Source organism: Cucumis melo, chromosome 5 (genome assembly GCF_025177605.1).
Source record: "Cucumis melo cultivar AY chromosome 5, USDA_Cmelo_AY_1.0, whole genome shotgun sequence".
In the NCBI taxonomy this organism is placed as follows: Eukaryota; Viridiplantae; Streptophyta; class Magnoliopsida; order Cucurbitales; family Cucurbitaceae; genus Cucumis; species Cucumis melo.
The window spans coordinates 29,711,913-29,728,274 of NC_066861.1; the positions used below are offsets into that span (position 1 = coordinate 29,711,913).

At 31.8% G+C, this 16,362-nt stretch overlaps 2 protein-coding genes across 12 annotated transcripts; one reads left to right on the forward strand and one right to left on the reverse strand.

Moving 5' to 3' along the window:
* The first annotated feature begins 846 nt into the window (after positions 1 to 846).
* Positions 847 to 8,116, forward strand: LOC103498019 (SNW/SKI-interacting protein-like). Of its 9 annotated transcripts, none has more exons than XM_008460474.3 (5): positions 847 to 1,084; positions 3,029 to 4,992; positions 5,104 to 5,187; positions 6,253 to 6,529; positions 7,829 to 8,116. In XM_008460474.3, the coding sequence occupies exon 2, from the start codon at positions 3,092 to 3,094 to the stop codon at positions 4,907 to 4,909; it is 1,818 nt and encodes a 605-aa protein (XP_008458696.2). In that variant the 5' UTR covers positions 847 to 1,084; positions 3,029 to 3,091; the 3' UTR covers positions 4,910 to 4,992; positions 5,104 to 5,187; positions 6,253 to 6,529; positions 7,829 to 8,116. The 9 variants fall into 9 exon arrangements, with proteins under 9 accessions (XP_008458696.2, XP_016902182.2, XP_008458692.2 ...); XM_017046693.2 differs by having other exon boundaries at positions 6,260 to 6,529; XM_008460470.3 differs by having other exon boundaries at positions 3,029 to 4,912.
* A 731-nt stretch (positions 8,117 to 8,847) lies between these two features.
* LOC103497998 (protein phosphatase 1 regulatory inhibitor subunit PPP1R7 homolog) lies at positions 8,848 to 13,344 on the reverse strand. Of its 3 annotated transcripts, none has more exons than XR_007821037.1 (8): positions 12,843 to 13,344; positions 12,182 to 12,412; positions 11,701 to 11,847; positions 11,438 to 11,580; positions 11,226 to 11,340; positions 9,988 to 10,114; positions 9,294 to 9,412; positions 8,848 to 9,072 (listed from the first exon to the last, which is right to left on the reverse strand). XR_007821037.1 is itself a non-coding variant. In XM_008460451.3 (7 exons), the coding sequence occupies exons 1-6, from the start codon at positions 13,119 to 13,121 to the stop codon at positions 10,028 to 10,030; spliced, it is 1,002 nt and encodes a 333-aa protein (XP_008458673.2). In that variant the 5' UTR covers positions 13,122 to 13,344; the 3' UTR covers positions 9,167 to 9,412; positions 9,988 to 10,027. The 3 variants fall into 3 exon arrangements, 1 of the variants encoding a protein (XP_008458673.2); XR_007821036.1 differs by having other exon boundaries at positions 8,848 to 9,107; XM_008460451.3 differs by lacking the exon at positions 8,848 to 9,072 and having other exon boundaries at positions 9,167 to 9,412.
* Positions 13,345 to 16,362: the final 3,018 nt, after the last annotated feature.

Genomic DNA, 16,362 nt, shown 5'->3' on the forward strand with positions numbered 1-16,362 from the left:
TAAAGAAATTATTAATATAGCCAAATCTATTTGCGATAAACTTCTATGACTGATAGATCATCCTTATCATTTATCATTTGACAAACTTTATTATATTTGTAATTTTTCTAAAAATTGTTCTATATACTTAGTTATTTTGAATATAATTATTATATTTATAACTATCTCTATTAGTTAACTATATAAATGACCTAATTGATCTTTTTAACTAACTGAGATCCTCTTAAACATACCATTGATTCAAACTAAGATCTCAAACATACTATTGATTCAAACTAAATTACTAAACTGTATGACATTCTTAAATTTAAAAACCACGTAAAAATTATATTTATATACAAAACTTGTCTGCGAGTTTTGAAATAATGATGTTGATAGAAATACTGAGATTCTAAGTTTACAAAAATTTGATGGAAATATTGGTAAAATCCATATTTCAATAAATATATGCAAAAAATGAAAAAAAAATAGTAAACAAACATTTCTTTATCTGTAAGTACGTAAACATGTTTATTGTTTATATTATTCGTCATTTTAATACTTATTTGGTATATTTTGTGAAATTTTCTACAATACAGTAAAAAAACCAATTTATTATAACAATATCAAAACTATGAAAACGAAAAAATATCTATAAATATATTGACACGTTGATAAAGGTTTAATACTATGGTTAATCATGTATAGATGTAAACACATAAAAAAGTGAAAAATTAAATAAAGAAAAGGGTAATAATGAGAATTACGGCTCTAGGGCGCGTCAAATGTTGGCTGCTCACGGCTGGGCGCGCGTAAAAATTGCTATATATATAGCGCCTGACTCACAAGTCAAGCCCAATTTTTCGTCTCAGTGAACCCAACTTCTCACTGACGATCATCGAATCAAAATCACTCCTTATTCTTCTTCTTTTCCGACCCTCAGCAACCTCAACTCGCTTTCTTTCATCTCAATCGAGGGCAATAGCCAGAAGCCAGAAACTCACCGTTCTTCTTGACGGAGATCGTCGAATATTACGTGTTTCGGCGTCTATTTCCTAGTTGCAGCTACTAATTCTGTTTCCTCTTCTATCATAGAATTTCAGAGGTTCGTTTTCTTTAAGTTTCACTTTCTTCGCAGTTGATGCATTTTAACCTAGAATCTGTAACTTGATACTGTTATTCTTGTCTCCGTTGGTAGAATTGTTATTTATAATGCTATTAGCTGCTTATTTGCTCTTGCTTCATGTTCGTCTGGAACGGAGAGTTTATCTTAGTATTCTGTAGACGTATTGTTATTTTAGAGTTTATCGAGAATGATTTCTCTATGAATAGTCATTTTGTAGCATATTAATTGCGTTTTTCTTCTCTCATCCTTCATACTTTAGCACTCGGATATTCTATTCGTACTTCAGATTTGGTAAAGAATAATTTCTCTATAAATATGGAGTTATTAAGTTGAATATTAATGATTTTATTCTTGTCTCCGTTGGTGAGAATCGTAATTTACTATGCTATTTGCTGCTTAATTGTTCTTGCTTCATGTTCGTATGGAACGGAGAGCTTATTTTAGTATTCTGAAGATGTATTGTTATTTTAGAGTTCATCGAGAATGATCTCTCTAGAATAGTCATTTTGTAGGATATTCATCGCGTTTTTCTTTTCTCCAACGGAGGATATCAATTTAAATGCTACAAGTTATTTCTTCTCTCTTGCTTCATACTTCAGCACTCAGATGATCTGTTCGTTCTTCAGATATTGTAAAGAGTGACTTCTCTATAAATACGAAGTCAATGAGTTGAATATTGATGGTGTTATTCTTGTCTCCGTTGGTGAAAATTAATTTATTATGCTATTAGCTGCTTCTTTGCTCTTGCTTCAAGTTCGTCTGGAACGGAAAGCTTATTTTAGCATTCTGAAAACGTATTGTTATTTTTGAGTTAATCGAGACTGATCTCTCTAGAGTAGCCATTTTGTAGAATATCGGTTGCATTTTTCTTCTCTCCAACGGTGATGATCTCAATTTTATATGCTACAAGTTATTTCGTCTCTGTTGCTTCACATTTTTTAGCACTCAGATGATCTGTTCGTATCGTACTCCAGACTTGGTAAAATATGATTTCTGTATAATTCCGAATTCTTTGAGTGTGAATATTGATGGTGTTATTCTTGTCTCTAATGGCGAGAATTGTAATTACTTATGCTATAAATCATTTCTTCTTTTTAGAATTTTTAAAGATTAATTTCTCAAATTTGGAATTTTAAGCACTTAAGCTGAACACTGAAAGTTCTGCCAAGGGTTTCTGGTGTTTATTCGACATTGTACTTGATTATCTTGATTTTAAATTTAATGTACTAGTTAATTTGCTTGGTACTGTAGCTTGTAACTAAATTTTATTGGATAAACAATTCTCAGAAATTGGTGGTATTATACGGATCCAAAATTTGGACTAGTTAGATGACTTCCAAGTTTATAGTCACAACTCACCTTGTCACACTTGTTCCAAGTTTTGGATTTCTTTGAAAGTGAATCAATTTGGTAGTTCTTGTTGATAACTTTGTTCTTCTTTTGTGGTTTTTGTTTATAATATCAGCAAAGCGCTGGATGCGAATGGTTATTTGAATTGACCATTGGATTCTTCTTAGCAGACTAACCCCTAGGGTTCGAAACTCAGTACCAAAATACTTTTAATTCGAAGGAATTTATACATGCGCGACGTTGGAAGCAGTTGATTGGAACATTCTATGCAAATATTAAATAACTTAAATTAAATTGGAAATGCCAAAAAAGTTTGCGATTAAGGTAGTATTTCTTGAAATAGATTAAGCTCCCGACGTAGTTTCACCTGTTTTGCGGGCAACTAGAAACAACCTTTTCCCTCTTTCCTCTATAAATTGAAACTTATTGTTCTGGGAACATTTCAGCTTCTTTATGTTATACTTTGGTCAGAGTTCGATGGTTTTTCTTTAATTTAAATCCCCTTATTTGTAAGAGAGATTGATTTCCTCCATATTTCTGCGATAAATAACTCTAATCTGTATTATATTTTAGGTAAAGGTGTGTTAAGTTGATCTTTCATACGTTTTGCTGGGTACTATTAGGTAGCCAACAGTTATGGCAACTCTGAAAGACCTTCTTCCTGCTGTAAAGTCAGCAACTGTGACACACTATGATCACTCAAATGATCCATGGTTCAAGCAGCGGTTTAGTTCATCAGAAGCAGAGCAAACTTCTGTTGTTAAGGCCAATCCCGTGCCGCCTTACTTGAAGCGTAGTGGCTTTGTTCCACGGAGAGTAGAAGATTTTGGAGATGGTGGTGCTTTCCCAGAGATTCACATTGCTCAATACCCACTTGACATGGGTAGAGACAAATCATCAAAGCCTGGATCGAAGATCCTTCCTGTTACGGTGGATGCTCATGGAAATGTTGCATATGATGCTATTGTCAAACAGAATGAAAATTCTAAAAAGATCGTTTATTCACAACACAAAGACCTCATTCCAAAGATCTTGAAAAATGATGAAGAGAGTGATGAAGGTGAAGATCTGCAGAAAGAGATTGAAGAAACAACCGAGGAAACAAAGTCTGCACTTGAAAAGATAGTGAATGTAAGATTGAGTGCAGCTCAGCCTAAAAATGTAGCCAAGCAATCTTCAGATTCAAAATTCATCAAGTATAAACCATCTCAGCAATCAGCAGCTTTTAATTCAGGCGCCAAGGAGAGAATCATTAGAATGGTGGAAATGCCCGTCGATCCACTTGAGCCTCCAAAGTTCAAGCATAAGCGTGTTCCTAAAGCTTCTGGGTCCCCCCCTGTGCCTGTCATGCATTCCCCTCCTCGTCCTGTCACCGTGAAGGATCAACAGGATTGGAAGATACCGCCCTGTATTTCAAATTGGAAGAATCCAAAAGGTTACACAATTCCACTTGACAAGCGCCTTGCAGCCGATGGAAGAGGTCTTCAAGAAGTGCAAATCAACGATAATTTTGCAAAGCTATCCGAAGCTTTGTATGTTGCTGAACAGAAAGCTAGAGAAGCAGTTGCAATGAGATCTAAGGTTCAGAAAGAAATGCTTATGAAGCAAAAGGAGAAGAAGGAGTTGGAGCTTCGAGCCTTAGCTCAAAAGGCTCGGTCTGAGAGAACTGGTGCTGCGCCTCCTTCTGCAGTTCATTATTCATCTGAGAGGAGCACTGTTGATAGAGATACTTCTGAGATAAGCGGGGAGTTCGAGCGTGTTAGAGAAAAAGAGAAGGATTTACCAAAGGAATCAAAGGAAGAAAGGGAAGAGCGGTTGCAGCGTGAGAAGATTCGTGAGGAACGACGTCGAGAGAGGGAAAGGGAAAGAAGGTTGGAGGCGAAAGATGCAGCAATGGGGAAGAAGAGCAAGATTACAAGAGATAGAGATCGCGATATTAGTGAGAAGGTTGCACTTGGTATGGCTTCTACTGGAACAGGTAGAGAAGGAGAAGTTATGTATGATCAAAGGCTATTTAACCAAGATAAAGGAATGGACTCGGGATTTGCCAACGACGACCAGTACAATATATACGACAAGGGTTTATTTACTGCTCAACCCACTCTCTCAACCCTTTACAAACCTAAAAAGGATGCCGATTCCGACATGTATGGAGGCGCAGATGAACAGTTAGACAAGATTACGAAAACCGATCGCTTCAAACCAGACAAGTCATTCTCAGGCACTGCAGAAAGGTCTGGACCTAGAGACAGACCGGTTGAGTTTGAAAGAGAAGTTGAAGAAGCCGATCCATTTGGACTCGATCAGTTCTTGACTGAAGTGAAGAAAGGTAAGAAAGCTATGGATAAAGTTGGCAGTGGTGGGACGATGAGAGCCAGTGGTGGCTCATCGATGCGAGATGGCTACGATGGTGGCTCCGGTAGAACTCGCATTGGATTTGAGAAAGGACATTAGGAGGTACAAATCCAATCAGTTTTATCGTATCTGAATTGTATTACGAGTTGGTTTCTTTAATTTTCAAGTGGCAACCCAAAACTGTGAGTAACATATGGTATTCGTTTGTTTCCGCTTCTATTTTATTGCTACTTTATTCCATATTTTTCTCGAAGATCTCTCATTCATTTAGATTTAATTTCTCTTTGCGACAGGTGGAAAACTTGGCATTCCGATCAGGAGGATACTTTCTCGGAGAAAATTGTGCCAAATTTTCCACATATTTTAGATGCCTTCAGGTGACGCTTTTACTTAATATATTCCTTCTTTTAACATATTCTGTTGATATTCTTATTAACTGATGAATCAGTCACTTCATTATCTTGATTAAGTTAAGTTATTTCTTCTCTGTTTAGCATCGTTCTTTCTTTTCATATTTCCGTTTCCGTTTGTTCCTTTGCCCATAACTTTTTTTTTTCAAAACAAATAAAACCAACTCCTTTAGAAAATTGCTATATTGCGTTGGTCTTACTATCTTAGAAAGTCAGGATGAAAATTGGTAGTGACGTAGAATAAAAATTGGGACCCAACTACTGTTATATTGTTCCATCACTACATCAGTCTCAATTTTTATCCAAATTTTGAAGAAAATTCTCATTTTAAATAGTTTTTGAAACATTGATGAAAGGGAAAATGTATTTTTATTAGGAATATTTTCAAATATGGTAAAATAAACTAAAAAATTCATAAATAATAACAAAATTTTGGATTCTATCAACTTGATGAATTTTTTATCACTGTATCAATATCATTGATAGAAGCTTGATCTGAAATTTTGTTATATTTTGTTACATTTTGTAAATATTTTATCAAATTTACTATTTTTTATAATTGTTTTTATAATTTTTTTTAAATTGAAATTTCTGTGTTTGATTTTCATTTTTGGGATTGCGATACTCCCCCTTGCAGTCCCATGTACTTGCATGCATTTTGTGTTTCCAGAGGATGAGTTAGTGTATGCATCTTCTTTTCGAGGTTTAAAATTGCAACTAAACAAAACCTCTCCACGTAATTTACTGTTGTTAATTACATACAAAAATTTCGTCAATGTGCCTTATTTTCCCTATATTTCATTGAAATTTTCATGCAAACTGATGATTCGTTTCAATCAATTCTGCTTGCAAATTTGGTCATCCTTTAAATTTCTTATTTAGGTATACTATTACTTAAATCTTGATGCTATAAATCTTTTCTTTTTTCCAACCAATTCCACCTAGGATTTCGATTTGAATATCTGTTTTATGATTGGTGATCGATTATCTGTTTATCCTTTGTGTATTTTAATGAACTAACTCTTTCTTTAGGGGACAGTTCGTTATATTGAGTATCGATCAGTTCTTGATTCTTCAATGACGAATTGGATCAACAGAGAAACAACTTCAACCTGTACACGAAGGAAGAAGACATGAAGCAGATTGGGGTGATCTTTATTCTCTTTGTATTGCTCTTTATTGACGAAAATCCTTTTGTTTTTAGCAAAGTAACGAAGCAAAGAAACGATCGATGATTGTCACAACCCATCCCCTATCACACAGTTATAAAATTAATAAACCAGGAGATCAACGGCGAAGATGTAGCCAGGTATTCCCATTCGCCCATACCTTTACATAAAAGACTTTACGTTGAATATTATAGTTATGACAAATATATAATATGTTTATTGCTGCTTTTTGTTCTTTTTTATAATTTTTAAAATATAAATTGTTTGACTGATGTTTAATGACTGGTTCCTTGGTTTTCTGTTGTACCAAAACCTTAAACCACTATGTTTCTTTTTCTTGGAAATGTGAGTAAAATCTAAAAAACAAAGAAATTTTAATGTCTCATTTGACGGAAACTCGATTTTGATTTATTTTTCACATTGATTTTTTTACCGAATTCTGATTTTATGAACATTGGATTCTCTGTCTCGCCTAAAACTGTTTCCTTTCACCTCAAAGTTTGACTTTTATTGTCTTCACTCAACCATCGTATTTTTCATTGAACCCTTTCTTCTTCTCTTTTATTCATCACATTACAGTAACCCATTTGATCATAATCTTAGTTTTAAACTTTTTTAAACACATTGAATCCTTGAAATTATGTGTGTTTTTTTTTTCTTTAATTGTTTTGGATTATATAATTTTGTGTCATTTTCAAATAAGCAAAAAGTTAATACTATTTTCTTCACTAATCATTTAAGTTTTATTTTGCTATATTTTATAAATACTTTTATTTTATTTTATTTTTTTGTTTTGCCTGTATAAAAATTTCTCTATAATTTTTTTATAAAAAATTAGATTCATAAATAAGTTAGTAGTATTTAATTGTGAACTAAATGAATGTTACTTGATAACTAAAACTACTCTATTGTATCTTAACATGCTTTAAAGAGTTTATATGTTATCTATTTCAGTTTTGTTTTTTAAACTTTGAAACTTTGAGGTATAATATCGTTTTCTTTTCTTAATAAACAAAATATATATTTTTCATTCATTTTCTTTTTCTTTATTCTAAAAACAGGTTTCTTATTTAGAAGACAAAATTGAATTAGTTATAAAATCAGTTACCACGATTTTTAGTTTCAATTATTATACAAGATTAAAGTATGCGGATTACATAGGTTCTATTTGATATTTCAATTCCTTAAAATTTTTTATTTTATTTTCTTTTAAAGAAAATGAATCTTTTTAGAAGCTTCTTCTTTTTCTTTTCAATTTTTATTCATAATTTTAAAAATAAGCATCTTGTTTTAAAAAAGTTAATTGATTCTTAAAACACACCTATTTTTCTAAATTTAATTTGCAAAAACAAAAAAACAGAAATGAATTATAAAAACATACTTAAATGAGCCTTATTTTTGAAATGCTTATTTATCTTCAATTCTTAATTCTTCGCTAGGTACAATGGTAGGTTCAACAGGCCACCAATTATCAATATAAATGCCCAAACTGATTTGATATTGTGCATCATGAAGAAGAGCTCTCAATCTTTCTTTTCTTTTCTTTTTCTTTGAGCATAAATATGCATAAAGAATATCATGTTTAAGAGATGAGAATGACCGATGTAAATTCTACAATGTACACGTGAAAAGAAAATAATAGAAAAGAAAAGAATAGGACAAAGGGTAAGATAAAAGCATATAATCTTTGAAGAAATGAAATTTACTTCAAAATTTTGAAATTCCAACTTTCGCATTTTATCTAAGAAGATTTGCCATTAAAATACTTCAATTATGACAAATGTCTTCATTGTTTAATTTTACAAACTTTATATCAGCTAACAGACTCAATATTTTAAAATCTAAAAAATTGCTAAAAATAATTTGTAAATATAAAAATTAGATTTAATTAAACATTTCAAAAGATTGTAAACAAAATTTGTCAAAATCTATCACTACTAAACCTTAGCAAATATTGATCTATTCTTGATAAACTATAGAAGTTTGTTTCATTTTGCTATATTTATAATTTTTAAAAAATATTACCATATACATAATAATTATTCTAAAAATTGTTAATGGACCTTTTTTTTAACTCAAAATTCCAACATTAGATATCATACCCTGAGTGATTAAAAAAACATTTTCAGAAATTTAAAAAGTGATAAATTGATTTTAACCATTTAAAAGAATTAAAAAAAATCTGTAAGTTTTCATTTTTAAAATAAAAAACACTAGCCTAATACAGTTCAAATAGCTATTTGTTTAATTTAAAACATTACTCAGTCAGACACAACTAAGATAAATAAATTAGTCACAAATGCCATGTATTATTTTAACAACTTTTCCAAAGAAAAATGCAGTATATTTTTCAATAAATTTTTAGAAAAATAGAACATAATGTTATGGGATATTTTAAAAAATAGCAAAATCGTCCCTCTCCAATGTTATTTACTTTTGAGAAAATTCATGAGCATAGTTTAAAGTATTAATAACTAATTATTATTCTTAAAACTGATTATAGTCTCGATGAATAATGAAAGAACATTTGTACGTTGTTAAAAGAAAACAGTTGAGTGAATATAAGAGCATTCACCTGAGCAAGAGCAAGACCAAGGTCGAGGTTTGAATTGTCACATTCGACAGCATTCGTAGAACACTTGTACGGTTCTGCCTTGGTTTTACTGCTGCTGCTGCTGTTTTCCTTTGGGTACGGAGGGACAAATATGTCATTTTCAGCTGCCCACTCAAGACAAAAATTTACAAATGCATAGAATAAGACATTAAACAATGGAAACTGACCAAAACTAATTAGGACATCAAAACTTCTATTGACTCTCCAATTTCAAACTTCACAAACAAGTTTTTTCACTCAAATAATATGCAAAATTTGGTTAAATAGTATTTAATTATTCAACACAGAACCTTTAAATAGAGAGCGGGGCAGAAGTCAACAAGGCAGAATAAAGTATCCTTAATCTTGTAATCTCCCTCTCTCTTGTATAACATCATCATCAAGTTTATCCATAATTTACCTGCTGAACCTATCCATAAGAATAAAAACAATTAATAATTTAGATACTCTGTCAATTTGATTGATTTAAGTCTGTTTAGTAATCATGAAATTATAAGAAAATCATTACCAAAGTTGGGCTTTAGTATTCAAATTAAGGAAGTTCCGGTTTCTGTCATTTAGTATAATTTCATGTTAAATGAGTCATACTCATGCTGGAAACATTTACCCAATCTTTTGATTGGTTTTTATATGTGAAAGAGATTTTGTATCCATTTCTGTTAAAATGTTGAACAAAATTAACACAACACGGAACTTTTCAAACATTAGGAGAACAATCTATAATCAAAAGGTAAAACAGAAATCAACTCATTTTTACAAAAATATCCTTAATAAATATAATTGGTTTCCACTTTTCCCATGATGTTTTAACCAATAATACTGAATCTTTTTAAGTTTGTATAGTGCATTTTAATGAACGTACTTAACGGATCTTTTTTAGCAAATTAAATTAAAAGATTGATAAGAAAACAAGTTTTAAAATATTAATTGCATAATTAAGATCAACTAAAACAGCGAAATAATGGATGGTGGAGGCATGTTTACTTGTATATTATGACTGTCCACGAGAACCTGCATTGTGCTCTCATAATTTCGTAAAGATCTCTGAATCAATTTGCTGTATGTTCGGAAAGATCTCTCTTAGTCTGGCACTATAATTTGAAGTCTTCGCCTGCAAACAGACCATCAATTTTTGTTTATAGATATCATGAAAGGAAGTTGAATATGTTTGACAACTTAGACGAAATGCCAATTAGAAAGATCATCATTACTTTCAACCAATGCTTATAAAAAATCAAGCTAAATTGAAAACAAAAAAGGTATCCTCACTTGAAAATGATTTAGGCACCATCTGGTAACTATTAGGTCTTTAAAAATTTCCTATGTAAAACAATTGAATTCTTAGCCAATTTCCAAACACAAAAACTAGCTAAAAGAACTCATAGCATGTAGACAACAAGATGTAGAAACTAATAGACTGAAGTAGTGTTAATAAACTCAATTTTCAAAAAGCAATAAATCAAATTGTTACCAGATGGGACCTTCATTTAAATAAAATAAAATAAAATAGGGGGGGTCTTGTTCCTGAAAATTTCTTTATTTCTACGCATGTTAAAACTATTAGTTTGTAAAGGTTACTAAAATTCATAAGTGTCTGAAAAGAAGAAAACTAAACAAATAATTTTATCCTACAATCCCATATGTCCTTGAGTTCTAAAGTAATTAGTTTCATTCTTTAAAAACAGAAAACTAAAAATAAATTGTTATGAATTGAAGCCTCTACTTATCCCTCTGAAGTTATAGCTGAAATATGGAACATGCAGAAATCTAGACCAAGTGCCAAAGATATCATCACACAAGTGAATCATCCAGAGCTCAGAAGCTAGCAGTCATATCGGATTACCAAGTTGACAGAAAATTTTCTAGTGATGTGAGTATGAAAATGTTAGACCTCCAATCATACTACAGTACAGTAGGAGAAATAAAAGGAAGGCACACGTGTGAATGGGCTCAGCTGCAATATGCTATAGGCTGTTAGTTAGTCTGTTAGTCAGTAGGTCGGTGGGCGCTTGTATAAATAGAAAGTTGTTTGGCGGGAAGGGGAGTTAAGCTTTGAGAGAAGTTTAGTTTTGACTTGTTACTTCTTGAGAGATAGAAGAACAAGAGTGCCGTAGCTATTGAATTGAGTTTTACTCAATTCAATCATATTGTAATCATTACTACATTCATCAATAAAGTCGGAAATTCTATTCTATCGGATCGGGTTCTATCAGAAAACTTACACATGGATTGTTCTCAAGGTATATGGTTGTCAGTTTTTCCCTCGAACCAGCAACATCCTCAGCGATCGTTTCAAGTGATTCAATTTGGTTGTCGTTAAGCCATAAATCTTCTAAACTGCCAACATTGACCCAATGAGAGGACCAGATTATCAGTCTAGAAAAGATAAGCATGTTGAATGAGATGGATCATGGAGCAAGGGAATTTGTAATACCATGTCAGCTTTTGAATGTCACTCACACTCGTTAGCTTATTTGATGAGACATCCAATATCCGTAGATTGACTAAGGTTGAAACACCTTCAATTTTTGAAATTCCATTATGGCTTAGATACAGTTCTTCCAAAGCAACACAGTCCTGATGAGTTAGGAGAAGAATGAGAAAAGTTGTTCAGAGTGAACAGCAATGATTGAATGCACCAGGATGTTTATCTTGCAAATTGAAACAAGAAATACCTATCACATTCAGATATCATACCTCAAATCCTGTCATTGAAGTCAAACGGTTGCTTTGCAAACTAATTTTCTTGAGACATTTCAGTCCACAAAGGTTTACTGCCTTAATTCGGTTACGCCCTAACCATAGCTCTTGTAAATTGGTTAAGTTTTCCATATTCTCCATTACCTGTGAAGCAGTGTAGAAACTTAAATCACAACATTATTATCCAAAGATCTTTGGGAAAAAAAGACTCTAGTGGAGATGAACAAAAAATTTTATTTGTTTAATTCTTCAGAAGAGAATAATCAACTATTATTTTAAAGCTTTTTTGATTCACCATGTGCATTGCGTCTATAATTGCATATAAAGAATACAATAGGAAATAACGCATGAATGACCTACGGAACTTCATACGAACAATTATAATAATGACAGCTCTTTCTAGAAAACACAGATAAAATTCATAAGGTAGACTAATTGATATATGAAATATGTTTAACAAAAGATTTAGAGAGCAAACCCGCAGTCTATTGGAACCAAGCTCAAGAATCTGCAACTGAAGGAAGTGATCTAGCTCTTCCATTTTACTAACTTCATTCTTTGATACATAAAGTTCCTTCAGTGTATTGGAGACCGTCGACAAGCCATGTAACGAAGTGATTTCGTTGAAAGAAACATCAAATACCAAAAGCCTCTTGAATATGCTCGCATCAGGTATCTTCGTCATTTGATTGTCTCTGAGAATAAGTTCCTATAAAACAACGACGATAAATGCAACAAGACTTGTTTCACTTTAACGATCGTCGAGTTACATTTTAGATTATGCGATTAAGTGTGAAAAGTCACCGAGCGACATTAGAATATAGATATAGCTTTGAAACTCTCACTGTACGCATTCACACAGCAAAAACTGCGCGAAAATAGCTCTGTGATAATGTAATGCAAAGAAATATTGTGTCGATTCTGAAATAATTTTCACAAAAACTTGAACACAACGAAGAAGAATGATTGAACACCTCGAGCGACATTAGAATATAGATGTAGCTTTGAAACTCTCACTGTACGCATTCACACAGCAAGAACTACGCGAAAATAGCTCTCTGATATTGTAATGCGAAGACGTCGATTTTGAAATAATTTTAAGAAAGACATGAACACAACAAAGAAGAACGATTGAATACCTCGAGACCTGACAGTGCGTTCCAGCGAGATAGCGATTCAACAGCAGCATTATTGATGAGATTCTGACGAAGAGAGAGCTTCTTCAGGTTCGAGAGCTCTCCAATCCGAGGGTCCAAATTCGTAAGTCGATTCGCAGTCAGGTCCAATTCCGTTAAACTCGAAGGCAACTCGATAGAGTCGAGGTCATGGAGCTGATAGCTGGTGAGATCAAGAACCGTAGAATTAAGATCATCCTCCTTCGATTCCGAAACCGGCGATGGTTCGCTTACGGCGGCCATGCGAAAACTTGAGACGTAGACGGCAAAGAAGCTTGAAGCTGAAGCTTGGTTCGCGGAAAAATGGAGCTTCTGCTTTGCGCTTGATTGATTGGGAAATAGGAATTCTGAATTTGCGTTCTTGAAAGGGAAAAGATCTCTTTTGGTGTCCAACGAAGGAAAGTTAGATGGGCCCGAATTGTCGTGAGGGCCCAATTTATGTAATGGGCTTTCCGAAATCAGATCCAACAAGCTAAGGCCCAGACAATTAGTATGAGAGTTGGAATATAAATTTTGCTCAAGATTTTATTCGTATGTTGCTATATCTCCTGTTTGATGCAAAATTGAGTATCTTCGCAATCTCTTTTGTTCATGTCGAAAAATGGATCAACGATCAAAATTGCATTTTTTTTTTGGAAAACAATCCAAATGTCTTGCAAGACGAAGTGAATCTAATACGAGGGTGGTGTACATTGGTACTCTGATGCTCAATTTAATAAAGAATCAAGATGAATGAAAAAGTAGTAGAAAGTAGTCGTGAGTACTTTCGGCGTATTTTTTATGAATGATTTCGATTTGCTTATATGGAGTAATAGACTTGGTATATTTTGTAACAATTTGACTTCATATTGATCCCATATTAGTTCATGAACCAAATGCTTTAGGAAGTTACATTACCACCATTTATAACAATAATTGACGCCTTATCTACTCACCAAAATTTGCCACAAGGCCTAAAGTCCATCTCCAAACCTATCCCGTGTTTATAACTAATTTTTAAATGGTCAAAATCACTCTGAAAATACTTATTTAATCACGAATAATAAAATAATATTATTAAAGATTTATTTTGAATGATTTAAAATATTTTTCATAATAATTTTAAAAACGATAAAATTGATTTTAACTATTTTAAAAATCACTCACAAATTAAACATGTCAGTAGTATCTATTCTCAATACATCAAGTAGATTGGATAAATGTCACTTGATTCCATACCTATGATTAACATAAATGGATTTCATGCGTATGATTAACATAAAACAACACTAAGAAAAAATAAACGAACGCAATCAATAAAAAAATTGATACGTTTTTTAGAAAAGAATATGTTGTACGTGTCGTTTTATGAAAAGATAGATGACTAGCTATGAACTCGAATAATAATTCGATGGATTCTACTACCTAGGATAGGTCTTAAGCTTTTATTACGTGGATCAAATTACTATTTTGATCTTTATGGTTTGAGCCTTGTTCTAAGTAATGAAACTCTAAGTATAGAATTCACATTACCTTTTATCAAATCAAAATTTGTTACTTAAAATCATATATAGAAAGTAAAATAGGTGAAAATTAGAGAATCGTAATTTGGATCATTCAATCAAACTATCATGCTCATGTTACTTCAATTTGAATTTTCAATGACACGTAATCTTGTTTGAAAATTACATATTTGAATGATATAATGTATGAGTATTTGAATAAACATCGATTGACATATACAAGTGAAAAATACTTAATGAATGGCTTATTGGCCATATAGTACTTAATATGCATTGCAAACATCGTGATTGTTGTAAATTTGAATGACGTGTATAAACTAAAATGATATTCATAACCTCCTCGATGTTTATTTGCTTAATATGATATTTTTAAATCTTCCGTTTTTTTTTTCTCATTCTTTTTGCTAAAAAAATATGACAACTCAATAGAAAATTTGAGGTAAGATTGATGAAGTTTTTGTTTATTTAATTATTATTTTAAAAAAGAAGAAATATGATAAAGATTCAAAACTCTATGCCACTTCCCTCCCCATTTCATCAAGTGGTCGTGCTAGAGACAGAAACAGTCATAGATAATTATGAAGAATTTGAAAATCGACTATTACATCTAGGGGTGAGCATGGTGGGTCGAAAAATCGAAACAAACAACCGAAACCGAAGGAATCGAGGTCGAGGGTTGGAATAGTACAATCGGCGGTCGAGTTTCAGTTCTAGAAACTCAAAAACCGAACTTTCGGTCGGTTGGTTTGAACCGACCCATGTATTTTTTTTAATATATATATATATATAATATTATATAATTATAAGTTTAGGTTTCAAAAAGAAATAAAACAAAATAATGTCATTCTTAATTTTTAAAATCGTCTATCAAAAAAAATTTTGCTCCAACCGTAAACTACAATTCATAATATTTGTAAAAGAAAATTCAAAGCTCGAAGCAAAAAAAAAATTGAAAAACAAAAAAGGAAAAAAGAAAGGAAAGAAAAGAAAAGAAAGTATGAAACATAAACACGAAAAAACGAAGGAGGAAGAAGAAAATCGACCAAAACTGATCGACCAATTGATTGTTGGATCGATCGGTTTTGTTGGAAAGTTTGAGGATGGTTTAGTCGGAAAAACCGACCCCTACCACCCACTACTCACTTCTAATTACATCACCACTAAATAAGAAAAATAAGAAAATGCATTAGTTATTATATTATTAATATTTTGGACACAATTATAATTTTGCTTGTAAGAACTTATTTTTTTTTTTTCTTCCTTAAATGAATAGAAAGCAATTGATAAATCTTTTCCATACGTTTACGTGTCAAGATAAAAGATCGTGGAGATTAGAAACTCATTCAAATATTTGAACACCAACAATTGGCCACATGGCAATCATATAAACTAAATCCCTAAGTTTAAGTTCATCTCGATTGAGAGTTATATAATGAAGTTTTAGACGTTATTGTTTGAGGAAGTTATGAGTGTGGGGAAAAAGTGAAGAATTATTATAGAGAATGACAATGACAAGATTCTTTTTGTCCAGCCAAAAAATTTCTTTCAAAATTTAAAACAAACTTTGTTTCTATTGCAACTTTTTGTTAAGGTTTTTATAACGTTGATTTGATATAACTATTAGTTTAGATTATAATAATCTAAAATTTAGAGTTTAAATTAATATAATCATTAGTCTAAGGTTTAAATTGATATAATCTTAAAATTCAAAATTTAATTTGATATTAATCATACCCACGTAAAAAATAATGTTACATTAATGCCAAATAATTAAGATTGGAAAAGTTACAACTACTTTTACTATGAATTATTCTATAGTATTATATCTAGGTAGGCTTGAAAAATTTTACACTCAATTGCTAAGCTAGAAGACAAAAGGCTAAGAAGAAATAATACTCTTCTTTTACATATAGAATAGAGGTGTGTGTGTTTCACAAGGTATTTAATTATATGATTTCAATCAAAATCTTCGTGATTATTTA

What these genes read in the sequence shown, in the direction of transcription:
- LOC103497998 (XM_008460451.3), bottom strand. Translation starts at nt 13,121, where the DNA reads ATGGCCGCCGTAAGCGAACCATCGCCGGTTTCGGAATCGAAGGAGGAT. An exon ending in ACGCACTGTCAGGTCTCGAG is followed by an intron (nt 12,413 to 12,842) that starts GTATTCAATCGT and finishes GTTGTTTTATAG; the next exon opens with GAACTTATTCTCAGAGACAA. An exon ending in GACATTCAAAAGCTGACATG is followed by an intron (nt 11,341 to 11,437) that starts GTATTACAAATT and finishes CAATGTTGGCAG; the next exon opens with TTTAGAAGATTTATGGCTTA.
- LOC103498019 (XM_008460474.3), top strand. Translation starts at nt 3,092, where the DNA reads ATGGCAACTCTGAAAGACCTTCTTCCTGCTGTAAAGTCAGCAACTGTG.